Source organism: Patagioenas fasciata, chromosome 1 (assembly GCF_037038585.1).
Source record: "Patagioenas fasciata isolate bPatFas1 chromosome 1, bPatFas1.hap1, whole genome shotgun sequence".
Classification (NCBI taxonomy): Eukaryota; Metazoa; Chordata; class Aves; order Columbiformes; family Columbidae; genus Patagioenas; species Patagioenas fasciata.
In genome coordinates, this window is record NC_092520.1 from 134,394,194 (window position 1) to 134,412,238 (window position 18,045).

The following is an 18,045-nucleotide window of genomic DNA, read 5'->3' on the forward strand; positions in this document are numbered from 1 at the left end:
GCTTGCCAGGCACTGCCAGCTCTTGCATAAGGCTTGCTTGGGTCTGGTGAAGGGAAAAAAATGTCACTTCGGTACTCTAGGTGACTAAGAAGTGTCAGCTTCAGACCCAGGTGCTCTGTGCCATTTTTGGGGGCGTGCACATGGGGAGTCATGCAGAGCTGCTCTTCCTGCAGGGCTAGCTCTGCTCGGCCTCTCCACTTCTGGCCTGGCCGATTCTCTCCTGCTCTCCTTCATGGCAATGGTCACAGCCCATCCTATGGAGCTTCTCACTTCCGCACTATTTCTCAGGGCTGAAGATTAGATGTTTAAACTATTTCAGCTGAGGTAAACTGTGAGGTAAAAAGTCCTGCTGAAGACATCATCATGGACGGAAAATAAGCGACAGAGATCTTCTTGTAGTATAATGACATCCATAATAGGACTACGACTTGAGAAGTTACTTTGGCTAAGAATTGCCACATTAACTCTGAGAGCCAAGGAGAGCATTTCTGCATAGGCTGAAAAAAAAAAAATATATATATATATATATACAAAAAAAATTATTTCCTAAGGAAAATACTCTTGATCCACTGTCTGTTCTGTTTATAACTATTGCAAGCTATGTGGGATGGAAAATGTCTTCACTTTTGCCTCATTAGGGGTGCTTAGCCGATGAACCCCTGACATCTAGTTGAGTACTAAAACAATGTATTTGACTTCGAATGTTTTCAGTCAAATCAGATAGCAATGAGAAGAGAGGTAGGAAGGGCATCCAAGTGCTTGGACTGTCAGTCTGGAGACCAGCTTGCTGGCTTGTGCCAACTGCCCTAGTAGTGATCCCCCTAGAGCAAGGGTATTACTGTGGAGCCTTTTTGTTTATGCTGAGCTCATTTACTGTCAGATTACGCCCCTTTTTAGTAAAATAACTTCTGCCAGCAGAAGAACTGTAGCACTAAGACTTCTGCTGCTGGCATAAACAACACTTTGGGCAAAGCAGTAAAACTTCCATGTGTCCTTAGCAATGCTGCATACAAAGAGCTGAGATGGGCATTAATTCCTTCTCACTTAGCAAAGATGTATGCACCCTCTTTGACCTGGCAGCCTTAATTTAGTTACGCTTAACTCTAATACTAATAATAAACCTAAAATAACCCAATATAATAAAACAAATAATCTGAATGCCAGGTTTTGATTCAAAATAAAATTGAGGTTGAGAATGTCTGAAATGCATTGTTTTCTGATTAAACTAGGTGACTAATTCCAATGTTCATATTAAAATGACCATTTCCAGTGCTCATTCTCAAAGAAAATGAAATGCATTTTGAAGGAGGGTTAAGATTGGAATTGATGCAGCACATGATAGTGGATGTCATGGTCCTCCACTGAGACTAGTTCAGGCCTTTCCTCAAACAATTACTGTTTGTGAAATACAAGAATTTGTAGGCTTAGAAGCAGAGACTCTCCAAAACACTGCAATCTGAATTCCCACTGTGTTTTTTGGAGACAGGACTGTTACCTAATGGAATTGATGTAACGTCCCGGCAAAGGAAGAACAGACTCATGTCTCTTTCTGCCTTTCCCTACATCCTCACTTCCAAGTCAGCTGTTTTGTTCAGGGTTTAAATTAGGGTAGAACTTGGTCCAGGATTTCATTCACTCATGTTTAAACCCTCTGCGTTAGAAGTTTTTCTTGGAGAAGAAACATGACCATCTGTCAAATATATTTGCAGTCTAACTCCATTGAAGACAAAGAAGTTATATCAGGAATTAACTTGGCATATAAACTGACATTATCAACCACATAATCCATCAATTTCTTTGGGACCTGTATGGCTGAGTCCCTTAATCAGCTTTAAAAGTCTCAGTCCATATCTGTTGGAACTTTTTTTGGTGGTGTTTTGTGCCTTGCTTTAGATCTTTGTTTGGGTTTAGTAACATATAAATGCTCTGGCTAAATTTACAATCTGTCTGAATACATATCTCCATGAAGTTGTTATCGTTCCAACTAATACAGGCTAAGCTTTTGGGGGCAGAATGGAAGAAGGGTTTTACTTGAAAAACACCCCCCTTCCCCAAAGCTACAGAGTTCAAAGTTATTCTAAGAAAATAACAGTTCTCTGCAGTGAAATAACTGTATGATGACTCTTTTACACCATGAGCATTTTCAGCTGTAAAAATGGCCTGAAACTAGGCCCATTATTTAACATATCAACAAGTCCATTCCTGGTGCCATGATGATGTGTCATCAGTAAACCATATTTGGCAGGAGGCACCAGAGTGGTTAAAACCAGAGGTTATAATGATCAAAAGGCACTTTCACAAACCAAGTATTTAATTTTTTTTTAAGCATATATTTTTGTTAGAGAGTTCATCCCCCATTCACCCTCTTGGAGGCCCCTCATTTATTGGAATTCCAGTCCCTTTTGAACATGTGGTGAGCTCCAGCCTGCAGGATGGTGGTGCCACAGGATTCTGGCAGACGATGCACTGCCTTCTTGAACAGCTCTGTGTCCAGCTTTGGGAAGTAATGGTTTCTTTTAAAAACACTACCAACTGAATTTACTACTGAAACTGCAGGTTTTTTGGGGATGGGTGCATGGGAAAGTATAAACTTGTAATGCAGAGTTATTTTCTGATCCTGGTATGTCATGGATGTAAACATGCAGTCATTACTTCTGGCTCTGCGTATGTGGGTCAAGGTTTCACCCAGTTTTGACAGTATGTCTGGCAATTCAATGATGTGGGGATATGATCAGTGAGACATCAACAGGAGGATTTTTCTGCCTTACCTGCTCTCTTGGTTCATTCACTATGGCCACTTCTGATGTTAAGACCTAACATCAATTTAATGGGGCAAAATGAGATCAGTGGGAGGAAAACAAAGGAAGAATTGTACCAAAAAAATGGTCTGTTTTACACTACCTTTCTGTCTCAAACTGCATATTTTACACATATTTTAATCGCTGTCTCATGCAATGAAGTGTTTAGAGAAATCACTGTGTATTCTTGTACATTTTGTTTGGTAACAGCACAGTGAAGTCCTCCGCTGAGTGATGATATAAATTTAAAAAAATATGTATATGTTTATATATAAATATCAGAGAGAATCAGAGGAGTGAAAGTGAGAAAACTCATGGGTTAAGATAAAGGCAGTTTAAAAAGTAAAGCAAAAGCTGCACACACAAGCAAAGCAAAACAAGAAATTCATTCACTACTTTCTAAGGGCAGGCAGGTGTTCAGCCATCTCCAGGACAGCAGGGCTCCATCACACCTGTTACTTGGGAAGACAAACACTGTAACTCTGAACATCTCCCTCCCCCCTCATCCCAGCTTCCTTTTCTTCCCCCACCTATTGAGCATGGCATCACATGGTATGGAATACCCCTTTGGCCAGTTTGAGTCAGCTGTCCCATCTGTGTCTCCTCCAAACCTTTTGTGCGCTACCCACGTTCTCCTTGGCAGGCCTCTATGAGAAGCTGCTAAGTCCTTGACGGCTTAGCAGCAACTAAACCAGTGTGTTATCAACATTATTCTCATACTAAATCCAAAACACACCACTCTACCAGCTTCTAGGAAGAAAATTAACTCTACCTCAGCTGAAACCAGGACACTCACCAGACAGCACAGGTGGGATGCCCAGGCTTAGGGGTGCTACCTGCTTGTGTATGCACAGGCACGGAGTCTTGTGGGTGCTCCAGCCCTTCTGCAGTATCTAGTTATGCCAGATCCTGCTTTCATAGGCTTGCAGCGTTTGCACTGATTGAGTCAGACATTAGGGAATTGTCGGTTTGTCCCTTTACTGAGATGTCTGGCTTCCCATGCTAGAGGCAAAATTTGCCACTATTCAGAGATAGGGGAGAAAGCAATCTTGGCATAGGCATGTTAGCGGAATGAGGGCCGCTTTCCTTATTCAGTACCGAATAAATAAAATGCAGGAGTCATTTGTCAAAATTTTTGATCATAACCATATCCTAATGTTAATAGCAGAATGTGCTTCTTGTCTTGCTTCTGGTGTGGTAGTTTCATGAGAAAAAGAATCTCTCTGTATATTTATCTGGAATAGTCAACCATGAATTTTGCAAAATACACCTTTATGATAGTCGTTCCTCCCATCGCCACTGAACAGGAGGATTTTTGTAGTAATGTTCTGCCCATTGCTTTCAGTCCTGGAGGCATTTTTTTTTACAATGGCTGAAATACAAGTAGGAGGTTTAATTTATATTATCCTGTTCCAAAATATACTGTTGTAATACAAGATTGTTTATTTTACAAGGCACCTCTCGTACAAAAGATAAATTATCAGACTGATGTGTCTAATGTTTTTGATCATTTTAGGAACATAGTGTATAATAACCATACTTCTACCATTTCTCCTCTCTTGACTTCACTGTATAAGTTGTTATGTCGTCTTTTTGTAAAACCTAAACTTTCTGGTGTGCTATTACTAACACATATGGTTTTTCAAAACATAGTTAATGGTAACACCTCCAGATGTCTGTGTCTGAGACAGTATATTTCTGATTGGGCTGTAGAGCAAGTTTTATGGATGAAATCACACAAATAACTGTTGCTTTTCTAGAAAACTGACACATGCTGTTTTGAAAGACACCGGGCAAAGTAAAGTAGAATAGGATTCTCAGTCTAAAACTTTGACATAAGCCCAAACCCTCCCATCTCAAGGTGAAAAAAAAAAAAGTGATTTATTTGAGAAAGAATTGAAAAAATAAACAAAATATTTTCAGAAGAAAGAAGGGAAGGGGTGGAAAGTTGTTGTTTTTTTTTTTTTTCTTTAAAAGTCCAGTCCTCCAGTCCTTCATTAGGACACTGGCAAGATGACAACATTTTCAGGGGGCCGTACCTTTTTTTTTTTCCATTTTCACCCTTTCATTTCTCCCAGTGATGACTTCAGAAAATATCTTACTCTCTTCTTTTTGTCAAATTAGTTTGGCATCTTTTAAAGGAAAAAGAAAGAAAGGAAATAAAGGAGAGAATTATTTACTACTTTAGATGGCAGGATGATCTGTTTATTGTGAAAGCATTTTTGTATTAATGAATTTTTGTTGGAAAATGCACTTTGAACAGAAAGGCCATTTTTTGGAAGTGAGCTAGTTTTTTTAGATTTCTCTTTCAAAGGAAATGCCTGAACACCTCACCATTTGTTCTTAAAGAAACTGTAACTTAGGAAATGTAGATTTAAATCAAACAAACAAACCTAGCCTCACTAGCCTACCTTTTGTTCTTTTGTTCTCTGCAGTGTTATTTTGTCTTGTACTGGAGAAATGCTTGGGACTAAATTGTGGGTTTTTTTAACCAGATCCGCTGTTACAGGGAGATGGCAAAGATACGCTTTCTTGGCTGTAGCATTCACCAGCTACTCAGTTTCAGATGATCTATATGTCCCAAAAGGGCTCAAAGTTGATTTTGCTCTGCCGGTGATGAGCAGGTGCAGGCAATGTGAGTTACGTGAGTGGCGTTCATGAAGGAAAGGACTGGTTGGCCATGTGGGTGGTGTCTTGAGCTGCTCCTAGAACAGTGTGGAGCTGCTGCCTCATTCCCTGACAGTGCAAAGGGAGGAACATGCAGGAGCACAGAAGGAAGCCACAGACAGTGGTGGGAGAGTGGGGATTTTTGTTGCTGTTCTGTTTTTTGTTTTGTTGTGGGTTTTTTGTTTGTTCTGTTTCAGTTTTGTTTTTGTTGTTGTTGTTGTTGTTTTTTGTTTGGTTTTGTTGTGGTTTTTTTATGCTGTTGTTATTTTTTTATTTTTGTTGTTGTTTTGTTTTGCTTTATTTAAGGCTCTCCTTCAGCTCTTCCTATGACTCTTGCCCTGATCCCTTCCCCTGCTCAGATGGCAAGACATGAATAGAAGAAACTGGAAGAAAGGGCAGAAAAGTGAGGTTGCCTTATTAGAGAAGGTCTGCATGTCCTGGGAGAGCTGTGCATCCCTTCCACAGGGAGTAGGGGAAGAAGCGTGGTCTAATGCCCAAAAGAGATGAAGAAATTTTGCCAACAAAGTGAAAAGCCAGCTCTGTGTGAATCCTTGGTCAGCATAGAGGCTGGTCAACAAGGCCCAGGTGTTCTGCAAGAGCACCCTGCCTGCCAGCAGCAACCTGGCTGTAAATCCTTATCCCTGCTTAGCAGGAGTCCCCTACAAAGGAGCTCAATGAGCTGGATGAGCACTTGATAGTTTTGGGGGCTGGCTGGTGTTTCATCATCTCACTGACTGCTGTTTGTGCCAGGAGCAAAAGACATTTTGTTTCCTGGGGTATGTCCTGATCTGACAAACACATTTTGGGGAGATGAAACATACTCTTTTGCTACTAGGCTGATGCCATAGTGCAACGTTAAATGTTTAAAAATGGGGTTTTATCAGGCCCTGGTGAGTCTGTCTGAATGAGAGGGCAGTTAGCATACTGTGAGCAAGGCCACTGGCATTAATTCTGGATCACTGCCTGTATTTGTAACCTTCACAATGGCAAAAAGTACCTTTGTGAAAGTGCCTTGCTGTGCTACTCTTTCACCAAGTCTGTGTATGTGAGCACAAATGGTAACTAAAAATGGCAGGAAGTCTACCTTCTCTCATCTATCTCAGAAACCCAGTGATGTAAAGGGATGCAGAGCTCTCCATTTCATTTTGGTAGACAGCACTGGGTGTTTCTGTGTGGTCAGTCTGAACAGACTATCACTCTCAGCCAAACTGTAACAATTTTCTCAATTTAAGTCTGTGTGCAGTTTATCAGATGAGACTAGAGCTCACATCAAATGAAAAACAAGCTGTTCCCTGGGTTTTTCTGTAATATACTTCATTTCTTTTACATCCACACCCCGGCTTTCTGGGTTTGGCTCCATGAAAATGTCAGGTAACCTGGAAAAACTTTACATTGCAATTACAATCCAGCTGGAGTAGGATATACAGTAAAATCTTGAAAGATCATATGTCCTGTGCAATTTCCAGATTTCTTTTACAAAGGAGCTTAGGTGAACACTAAAAGCTTGTATCAGCCTTATTGACTGATTTGTGGCTCATCAATCGATAGAGGCATGCCTGTAAGGTGCCTGTGTCACAGGAAAATGAAGAGTTAGGGCAACAAAATACATTGAAAACTGACTCATGCATTTTTCATGATCCTCTTACTTATAAGACCTAAGCATTGATAAATGTTGCATCTTTTTAATACACCGCACAATACAATATTTATGGGAACCCGTTCTTTTCAAATTGTGCTATTAGTTGATTTTGCATTGCAGTTCCTTGGCTACCTGGAATTTTGAAGGCAGAATTTAAGGAAGTTTTCTTTCTGACAGGCTCATTGCCAAGTACCTGAACTAGACAGCTGGAGAAGTTCCCAGAAAAACGAATGGAGAAAGGCATGTAAGAACAGATACATCAGACAGTGACATAAACCACAATGGTTTTCAGGCTTGTATGACTAGTTAGTACCAACATAGTGTATAATCTTCCAACTGCCTCTAGCATCTGATGGAAAGTGGTAGCAAATGTCCTGACAGCTGTTCTCATGTTTTATCGATGCTTTTTCTTTTTTTCACCCTCCCTCGGTTTCTCTATGTTGTTAAGACATCTGCTCCTGTTACTTGCTTGCCACCTGGAATTTTGAACTTTTGTTTGTACCAACAATCTTTTTTTTTTTTTCTTTTTTTTTTTTTTACGGCAAACAACTTTGTCATTACACATGAAGAATTAAGAGACACAGCAGTAGGAGCAGAGACGCTCTTTAAGAGACAAAGGTATCATTTCCACAGTAGGGTTTGTGATACTAAACAAGAAGAAAAGTGAATGACAGAAAGGCTGTGATCAACAGTTGAAGTGAAACATAAGTTAAATGCTATGGACCACATGCTTCTTTCTCACAGTACAAAGAAATACGTTGCAAAGTGGAGAAACGATTAGCTGAAGAAGAAAGCTCAGTCTGAATAAAGGTTTTCTAACAGGCTGTAGAGGTGCTCATTTCTAGGGGCAAAAAAATGACCTTAAGGGAGATGAGACTGGTAAGCCACCTTAAGGGGATGTAACAGCATCAGTTCTTTTCTTTTGTAGAGCAGGCTGGAAGAGCAAGTGTGTTCGGAGAACAGCTCTTCATAAATCACTAGTGACCAAATCCTGTTTAAGTCTGACGCCTAATTGATGATCTGCCTAATCTCACATAACTACTCATCCCATACAATCACTGTCAGTAGGAAGATTAATTCATCCCACAACCTGGAAGTAATTATTTCCCATCAGAGCTATGGCATGTTACAATGGGCAAAAATAAACACTGCTAAGTGGTCCAGCGAGTGTACTACAGCATGGTGTGCTTGGTTCCCAGTACTGGTAACACCATTAAATGAACTTAAATTAATTCATTGTTTTGATAAACTATCATCTCTTATGTCTGGCTGCAACTACAACTTTATAAGCACTCATTTAGTGCCTGTAATAATGTAGGGGTTATTATTAGCCTTCTGCTTGGAATCTGGACACACAATCCTGGGAACTGTTCAGAGTAAACTTCAAAATTATGTGTGTGTGTGTGGCAGAAGTAAAGCATGATCTAAATTTAAATTGTAAATTTCTGCTTTCCTTTTCAATGTTTAAGGACATTCAACTAATAAACACCATATGTCTCCAAACAAAATAAAAGACACAGTAGTAGATAATGGATGTTGTAAAACTTCTGACTTATCTCAAGTCTGAAGCTTGGAAGATTAACATAACTTAGTTTATGATGTTCACCACAGCTGCCAGGCGACCTGGCCCTGCCTCCCCAGAGTACAATAGCTACAGGGAGTGTTATCCTGGTCTCAGCTATGTAACTATATATATTTAGTTAAAGGTCTGCTTTAAGAGGAAGCTCTGTGACATTTATTCATGCTGAATAAGTTATACCCCAAAAATCTGAGTTGCTATCTGTGTGAGATCTTCTTGTCCATAGAAATTATACAGATAGAAAAGATAACAAGTCATAGATTACCTCATTTAGTGGTTTATCCAGTTTAAAGTGACCTTACTGATGGGATTTTATTCATTCCTTTCACATGAGGCTGCAACCACCAAGTTCCTGTTTATTCCAGGGGGATGTTAAAGATCCCACAGCAGTTTTGCAAGTGCATTGTGTCATCTTCCCCTGATAGGAACCTCTCCTCCTTCCTGAGGGTCTGTAGGTACATGCTGCTGCAGTGGATACAGTGTCAGGGGCTCAGAGATACTTCAGGACTAAGGAAGTTTGTAATTATGGTGGTAGTAGCTTCTATTATTTTCTCAGACCAGCATGATAAACCTCTCATTGCTGAGTTTTATTTTCCACGCTTTTTTTTAAGAACACTTCCTCAGTTTCACCCCGTGGTCTATTTAGAGTGAGTAGAGAGAATATAAACAATTCCACTTTCTCTGCCAGCACTTGAATAAAACAATATACATTTATTTTTCCTGTTACTGCCCTGCAGAGTGCTGTATACTGACTACAGCAATCTGCATTTGCTTAGCCATCCACAATGACATCATATGAGCTGTGAGGAAACACAGCCATGGGAATCTGCAATTTGACAAGTAAGAAAACCTCCAATTGCTCATAATGAAGACTGATACAGTGGCTAGGGAGCCAGTCCAAGACGTGGTTTACATTCCTGCTTTGCCATGCTTTTTGTTTGGCTTTGGCCAGACTAATGGGTGATCACATTTTCAAATCTCAGTGTGCCCAGCAGGGCAGAGAGGTAGTCAGCATGATGCCCAATAGCATTTAAATGGTTTTGGTCTCTAAGGATGTCCTTCCCCAGTGTTCTCTCATCCATCTCCCCCCACCAAGTCTCTTGTTGTCACTCCTGAGTCTGTAGCTCTCCAAGTCCACCCACCCAGCCGTGCTGATTCATGTGTTTGTGGGGATGAGCTCTACATGGAACTAATGAAATTATCCTGATTTAAAATACGTTCTTTCCCCAAGACTGTTTTGGTTTTTATTTATTTAACCCTGATTATTCCACTGATCCTGAAAAAAGGCACAACGCCTCCAAAAGCCAAAGTGGCCAAACTGAAAGCAGAAGGCAGTGTGGGGAATGCTTAAATTGGCTTTGCTGCTGGAGAAAACACACCCTACGCCTGGTGATTTAACTTACACTATGGCATTTTTAGAAATTTCTTTCACAATATAGCTTCCTCTTTCAGCCCCGCACCAGCTTTTGAAAAATTTGGTCTTTAGTTTCTGTGCACATTCCTCAATTCCATGTGGAACCCAGGTGTAATGGTATTGCTGCCAGGATAAACGCAGCTGATGCTGACAAAGCAGAAGTGTTTTGGAAATACATATAGTACTTTTTGCTTGGATGCTGAAACAATGCTCTCACTGATAGACTTTTAAGAAAAGCATTAATTTGATTTTCTCGTTTGTTAGGAACTGCCTTTTCAATGAGCTGTTTACAGACAGCAAGGATAGTCTATAAACATCAATTCCTTAAATAGTTTTAAAAGAGGATGCAAATTTAGCTGTTATTTTTCTTTCTTGATGCATAGCCTCCCTAGGAGACAAAGATGAGTCTTGTGGTCTCACAAATGACTCTGCTGCAGGGTGGAATGAACTCTTCAGCTCCAGCTGAGCTCAAGACAAAGCTGAGAGATTTGCTCACTGTTCTTATAGGAGCAAGGGTTATTTTTCAAGTAGCCTCATCCCCTCTCTATTGTTTTGGTTTCATATAGAATAGAATATATGGTCTTTAAGGTCCACTTACAGGAGTCTGTGGCCTTGCTGCTTGGATGCCAAAGCACCTGAGAGGGCTGTGGCACCTCCTGCCCATCCACCTGGGGCAGATGTGATGGAGCCCCAGTGACATGTAGCCTCAGGATGGCAAAAATCTGTAGTGCTCCTGCTCTTGGCTCCGGCAGCATTGCTCCACCACACTTGTGCACCAGGCGTGCTTAGCTTCTCTATGTGCTTGACCTGTTGTCCTGGAGGATGAGCAGTCAAGGCAGTGATTCCTGCTCTCCCCACTGTTATCGATATCAGAGCTGGAGGAGGAATTTTGTTATTCCTCTCCATTCTCTGAATTCTCTTCCCTCCCATTCCTCAGGGTTTAGTCCCCGGCCCTACTCCCCACCCCTTCCCCCGACCCTGGCAAAAAAAAAAAAAGCACAAGAAGAGATGAATTATTCACTATGAAGGAATGAGCATGGTCTGGTTAGAAAAGGAGCATGCATTATACTAATTCTAATTAGATAAAGTACAACATTTAAAGGTATGACACTCATTAATAGAGGATATAAGAAGGCCAGGACTGTGTGTTTGGGAAAGCAGAGAAGCAGCAGGCTCATTGCAACTTATTGTCAGATAAGCCACTGTGACAGAAGGCATTGGCTGAAAAAAGAGAAAAACATTCCTGAAAATCAAGCTGACAATGAAAGGGCAGAAAATTCACATGCCATTGTAATTATTCTTAGAGGAATATGTATCAGAAAGCTATTTTTGATTGGACTGTTAAATTGTTCAACAGTTGGCAAGTGGCCTGCCATTGCTCAACCTAGCTATATATTTCTGGGATGACTCTTGTACTGAATTCTTCCTTCCTTGAATGGAGCCTGAAGCAAAACCCACCGAAGTCATCAACATCTTTCTTTCTGTAGGTTGAAGCTCATGCCCCTGGGGAGTTGTTTAGGTGCGATAAGCAATATTCTCAAATTGATACCAGCAGTAGCCCCACCCCTACAAGATAGAAGTTAAGACTGAAATCACTGTGCCTGCAGTAGCTGGAAACAAGAAGGCTTAGACTAAATTACTGCAACAGAGGGCAGTCTCCTAAAGAAAGAGCTTCTCATCTCTCCAATGCTTGCTGTGTGAGGGCTCTTGCAAGCATTTGACTAGATACTGATCTTAAGACCTAAGTCTTTGCTTTGCTATTCATGGCTCTGAAAAGCTTGTCTTTGCTGGGAAAATCATCTCACATGTAAATTAAAGTACAACTGCTATTTCTCAATAGCTCTCATGTGGATAGGCTTGCTCCTAACTTCTCTAACAAAACTTGGTTAAACTAAATCAACTTCAAAAATCGTTGGGAAGAGGATTGTTAGGTCAAATTCTAACTCTTTGGGCAGAGAACTTAACAACTGGCTAGCTACTTTTTCTCCTTGTTCTGTAATTGCTCACCCACTTGCCTAGGCCTTCCACAACTGTCTAGATGGTGCTGGGGGGAGGACTGCAGCCGCTTACCAGCTGTTGCTGGGGGGGTTTACACTCTTGCTATGAAGTGTGTTGGCAGGGTTATTGCCTTAGAAGCATGTACTTTAAAAGTGTCCAATTTGGGTGGAAGGCATCAGTCCAAGTTCTTACCTGTCTGTTCCTGTCATTTGCACGAAGCAAAGGCCTCATTTATTGATTCCAGTGGATCTTTCTTCAAGCTATGCTAGTTACTAAAAAAACCCATGTAGCCTAATACAGGAAGAAAACAACAGCCCACAAACTTCTATAAACACACAGGTAATGAAACATGGACAGTAACTGCTAGCTGGATTAGCCTCAGATGCTGCTTCATCACGGTCTTGCTCCACCAGACCTGAACTAGCTTCCCACCAGCTGTGACTAGAGCACCTAAAAAATGGCAGATGGATGTGCCGTAAACCACAATGGGTGACTAATGCATCCAAAGAGCTATCTCAGAGCTGTGTGCCAAAGGGATCATGGTAAAAATGCTGGTTTAGTACAATCAGAGGCCTGAGGGATCAAACAGTAGTTAAATTGATATAAGGGAAGTAGAGGAAGTATACAGAGAAAAATTAGTATCATTCTGACTAGCATACACTGCCCTAGTTGGTAGAGATCTTACTGGAACTTTTTTGATGAAAATGCTGCCATTTTAGGCTATTGCCACTCCAAACCCCATCTTCCATTTTCTGAAAGGACAAATGAAATACTTCAAATTTCAGTAAAATTTCATGGTGGGGTTCCCCACTCTCTTTCTTTTCCTTGCCTTTTAGGAAGGAATCTATTTTTATTCTTTTTTTCACTAGAAGGATCTTCAGACAAAAAAATGTGGTAACTTTTCAGCTAACTATGGTTTGAACTAGTTCTTAGTAATGATGTTCCCGTACCCTGTCTTTCCCCTTACTCATCTAAATAGCATTGGCCACATTTCCCACCAGTCTTTAGATTTCAGTACCTGTGTGAATCTTGATTCTCAAACACAGGCAAGTAACCTGTGATCTATCCACAGAGGGGACAAGTATATGATTTAAGCCAAAAGATTATGTAGTAGATAAACTTTCTCATGCTTCTCTCCAATAGGACTTGAATTGCCATAAATATGAGGCTTTTTCTTCCTTTGAACAGTACCAAGTATCATAAGAAAGGGGGTTAATGAGTAACTACTCATGCCATAAACTTGGTGCATGGCTGCACAGCTGATGGCCCATGGGTCTTTTCCGCCTAGTCCTGTCAAAAAGATTTTTCCACTGCTCTATAAGATCATAAACTATATTTGCCTCCAAAAGCCCAATCTGAGCAAATTCCTATAATATCATTTATTCTATGGTTGTCAAAATTTTGGATGACCTGAACTTAAAAGATTTGGAAGTCTTTAAAAGGCATTTGAAAGATTTCCCAATCACATCAGTGAGGACAGATATTTTTCAAAGGCCCAGATCCAACATCAGCCCCTGTTGAAAGTTCTAATTTACCATAAGCATGAGTATATTTAAGTTCTTATGATGCAAATAGGGGCCTAATCAGATTTTCCAGAAGCACCAAGTTTCCTGGCATGTATTTGCAGCTCTAGGGACATACTTATGTTTAAAATTTCAGCCCTCAGTCCCTGTTTATAACTTGCAAATTCTGTAATTTTCATTATTTCCAAAAAGAGGTACAACCTCCACTCACTTTGCAAGTACTAATGCACCCTATGCCAGTTTAGACTTCCATTATAGGTTATATTGGCAATATCTCTAATTATTCTTATAATTTCTATTTTAAAATAATCAGAAGTTTTGTGCATTATTATCGAACTGGATGAACATTACTCCAGTATATGGGAAAGCAAAATAGGGGTGAAAAACCACAAACATAAATCAGGAGCAAATACAAAGTTGTTAGAGTGTTTTGTTCCAACGATGTTTTTCTGAAAATCAAAGTAGTATGTTTTTTGGCTGCAAATTCTGCCAGCAGTATTCAAACAGAGAAAGGCAAGAAAGAGAGGGAATCCAGGGGCTTAGCTGAGAAATAATTAGAAGGCTTCAAATGATCTTGGGTTAGGTTCTTAACCCTAAACAAATCAATGCACAAGCTCCTGCACCCAGTTTACTTAATAGACATTAAATGTATAGTTGCTCACTTGCCCAATCAACTACATGCAAGAAAACTTAGAGGTTTAGGCTAAGATCTAAGCTGTGTCAGGGAGCTAGTCTCAATAGCTGGCTTTAGTCTCACAAGACTAATTTCTCCAAGATGTTTTTCTAATTGATAGATTAGGCTCCTGCATTGGATTACAACCTGGAGGAGTCCATGTCTGTCCCTTGGCAAAGAGTTGCAGGGAGCTAATGCCACATTTAAGAACATCCTTCCTGTTTTTCCCCATGACATAGTCAGCTACCAATAATGTTAAGAATATTTGGGTTCCTTGAGTATGCAGAATAATTTTGGCATATGGTAGGAAGGTTAGGGACAGCCCAAGGCTCTCTGTGACTAAACAGAGCCTGTGGTTCTTCCACAGTGAACTGTTAAGAAAACTCATCTGCTTCTCTAAGACATGAGTGAAACAAGAGGCCAAACCAATCAGCATCAACTGACCAGGTTTGACTTAGTGTTTGTACTGCAGAGTGGGCATGTTTCCAGCCTAAATGAAAGCCAAATTCAGACTTGACCCATTTAATCCAAGTAAAAGGTAGTTTTATCTTAAGTCTGAGGTTTTCTGTGTGTTAACAGAAAAGGACTGCACAGAATCAGAGGCAATTCACTGTGAGCAGGATGATTGGAGAGAAAGAAGCAAGAAATGTCAGTAGATCCCCAGTGGAAAGCACAGCAAACACTGACCCAAGTGCAGTCCACTATTCAAGTCAACTGACATACCAGAAAAAGCAACAATGAGCCCAGCAGATCCGCAAGATTCACCTTTCTGTAGAATTCCTATTTTGCATTGAAGTCTGTATCTAAAGCAGATGGCACAGGAAGAGAGAGGAGTGACCATTTATCACTGGCCAGAAGCTCTAGAGGCTGGATCTTCAACCTACACCAAAGAAACACAGTCAGACTCAAGCAAATGATTCTTCTGATCTTCAGAGGCACACTTACATGGCAGGGCTGTTTCTGACACAAAAATGACAGCAGAGCAGAGGGTCACCCACACAGATTATGAAGGCAATCTTCTGGCTACACTGCCTTTCCTTCCATTCTAGCCTTGCTTTTATGCACTAGTTTTGATAAGTTAGCATAAGAGGTCTCTGCAGCAGAGCATTGACAGCGCAGGATCCCCATTTCTCTGGATACCTTCCTTTTCTTTTACCAGCTGCATGACAGGTTACTGCCAGAATATCAACACAAAAACGGATATGTCATGTAATTAGATGAAGCTCAGCAATTCAAGCATGCTTTGCATGGTAGCTCTGCTTTGCACTCAATCATAACAGCCTGCTGAGCAGACCTGCTGCAGTTTAATTAGAGTGTCTAAGTCCACCTCCTGTTCCTCTGTAATGACATTAGTCAGAAGTGAACTGTCTGGTTCCTGCCTCTCCCAGGCTATTGTGAGCTGTTGATGTGGAGCTGGCCAGATTGGTTAATTGCACTCCTGACTTTTAAAGGTCAGGTCTTGCAGAATCTAATAACATTCAGATTTCCATAACAAGGTAGCTTGGAAAGAAGAGCCTGGGTTCCTCCCATGAGGTGCTGCCTGTTGAGGTGTGTGACAAACCAACCACCCCCGCAGCATCCTCCATTGGAGCAGCTGGCTTGCCCAACCAGCAAGACCACAGCCAGACAGTAAAGGGCACTGTCAAGGGCAACTTCCCCTTGGGTTTTGAGCAGCTGGCATTCTGCAGGATTGCACTAGCTTCTGGGGGTGTGCACTTCAGGAAAAAGGACAGAGTGAAGGAAAAGTGTATTTGAAAGGAAGCTGTAAGAACAAGTCACTACTCTGCTGATTTGCCCTCACATAAGGGACTACATCATATACTAGAAATTCTTCATCCTTGGCTCATTGCAATAGGAAAGCTGAATGGTTGCTCAACCAATATCAGTTGGGGTAGAAAAACTCAGAAACCTGAAAACTGGCTTGAGAAGATTCAGATGTTTCAATAAAGGATGTGTGTCCTCAGTTTCATGCATAATTTAACTGTCTCAGTGAGGAAGGGAGTGGACCTACTGAGGGGGACAGCTAACTAGGATCTATAGTTTTTATGGTTTATTCGTCAAAGCTAATAACCTTTGAAAAGCAAATTTCCTTCTGTTTTAACCTCCTCATAGGAGAGAGCCCATCAATCTGCATTGCAAGCATCTCTCTCAGCAGAGGAGGGGAAGCAGTTGAGGGCAATCGCTGCCCGTTTCTCCTCCCTTAATTCCCTGGCAGACTGGAAGCTCCCCTGGCAGGAAGGAAGAGAGGTCCTCAGCTGGAGCACTCCTTCTTTCTCTAAACAGATCCTTTTCCTTCTCATGTAAGCAACTGAATGAAAAGGCTGTAAGTCCTAAAAATCTCCAGTTCCTCCACTGTTTCTAATTCAGCCTGCCTTGAGACAGGCGGTCTTCACCGCAATAGCCATGGAAAGAGGGACATTTTGAGAAACGTCAATGAGGAACTCTTGCTCACATACAATGTGCACCCTCATTAATCGCAGCCACACTGAGTAAACACAGTAATTTGACAAGTTTTCATACCATTGCAGAAGTTCAAAGCAGGCATTCATTAGATTAAGTGCTCCTTCAATTTGCCATTGAATTGCTCTCTTTTTTTTTCTTTTTCTTTTTCTTTTCTTTTTTTTTTTTTTTTTATTTTTAGCATATTTGTGCATATGAATAACATAGAATAGGGAGGACACACAATTAAATGGTCACTAAATTCCAAACTGACTCTTGATTCTTTAAGCTTTGAATTACAAAGGACATCACTCTAAGATGCCAGAGAAAATGTGCATTTAATATGATTGTGTTTCAGGTGGCTGAGCTACACAGGAAAGCTGAAAGACCTCATGCAACAAGAGGGTTCCCACAATGAGAAGTTGGGTTCTCTGGTTCATTCCTCATTGCCGGCAATCCTAGTGTCATGAGCATCTTAATAATGTGCAGGCTCTAAAAATCTCAAATGTGGAGTCATACCAGATATTCCAAGGTAACTGGAGTAATTTTTTTGCAAAATCTCTCTCAGTTATAAATCCCAGAAACATAGTGACACAATTTGAGGGCACTGCTCCATGTTCCAGTTGTCTACCAAGTGGTGACAAGGAGGGAGTGACCATTTGGTCTGCTTCCTTCCTGGGTTGTGAAAGCCCTAAGGAGATCAGGTCAGAGGTCTGACTGGCTCTAGCTTAAAGGAAGATGGTCAGTGAACCTGCACAAACTACAATGAGCAGTATGGCAAACCCTCTGTGTAGATTAGACCAGTGTGACTGAAGCTAAGAGACAAGTCTGATCTTCATGTGAGGTTTAGTGAAAGCAACAGATTAATGCTGATTTATACCAGCTGAATATTTGGTCTGGTAGCACTGGCTCGACTTAAATGCAAAAAAGGAAAGTGTTGCCAAAAATTAAGATATCCTACTGTCAGCATTTTTTAACTAAACAGGAATCTCTGGAGAAGTGAAGGAGGGGAGGTATAAAACATTGTGAGATTCAAGGTGGCTGTCAACTCAACTCTGTGAAAGACAGCTACTATTCTACAAAAGTGTGCTGCCATAAGATGTCCAGTTTTATTTCTGGATGAAGTGTGTTCAAAGACCTTTTCAGATTAGGATGCATATACTATCCAATCTTTTTAGGAGTCAGGACAGGAGTAAATCTTGTCTTGATCTTGTAAATATTACTTATCTTGTAAATTCTGGCATGTTTGATTACTGCCTTCTAGGGCTTAACAATCCTGACTACCCAACAATGTAGACCTCAGTGTTATTTTTTA

At 40.8% G+C, this 18,045-nt stretch overlaps 1 protein-coding gene across 5 annotated transcripts in view; it reads right to left on the minus strand.

Moving 5' to 3' along the window:
- Positions 1-18,045, minus strand: part of RERG (RAS like estrogen regulated growth inhibitor) — a 107,887-nt gene that overhangs the window by 20,595 nt on the left and 69,247 nt on the right. Inside the window, exon 3 of one of the 5 annotated variants that reach the window (XM_071815514.1) lies at positions 4,838-4,930. The exons of the other annotated variants lie outside the window; for them this stretch is intronic. Within the exon in view, the coding sequence (XP_071671615.1) occupies positions 4,838-4,853 (16 nt within the window). The 5' untranslated portion in view covers positions 4,854-4,930. The remainder of the gene's footprint in view (positions 1-4,837; positions 4,931-18,045) is intronic. 5 annotated transcript variants of the gene reach the window in all.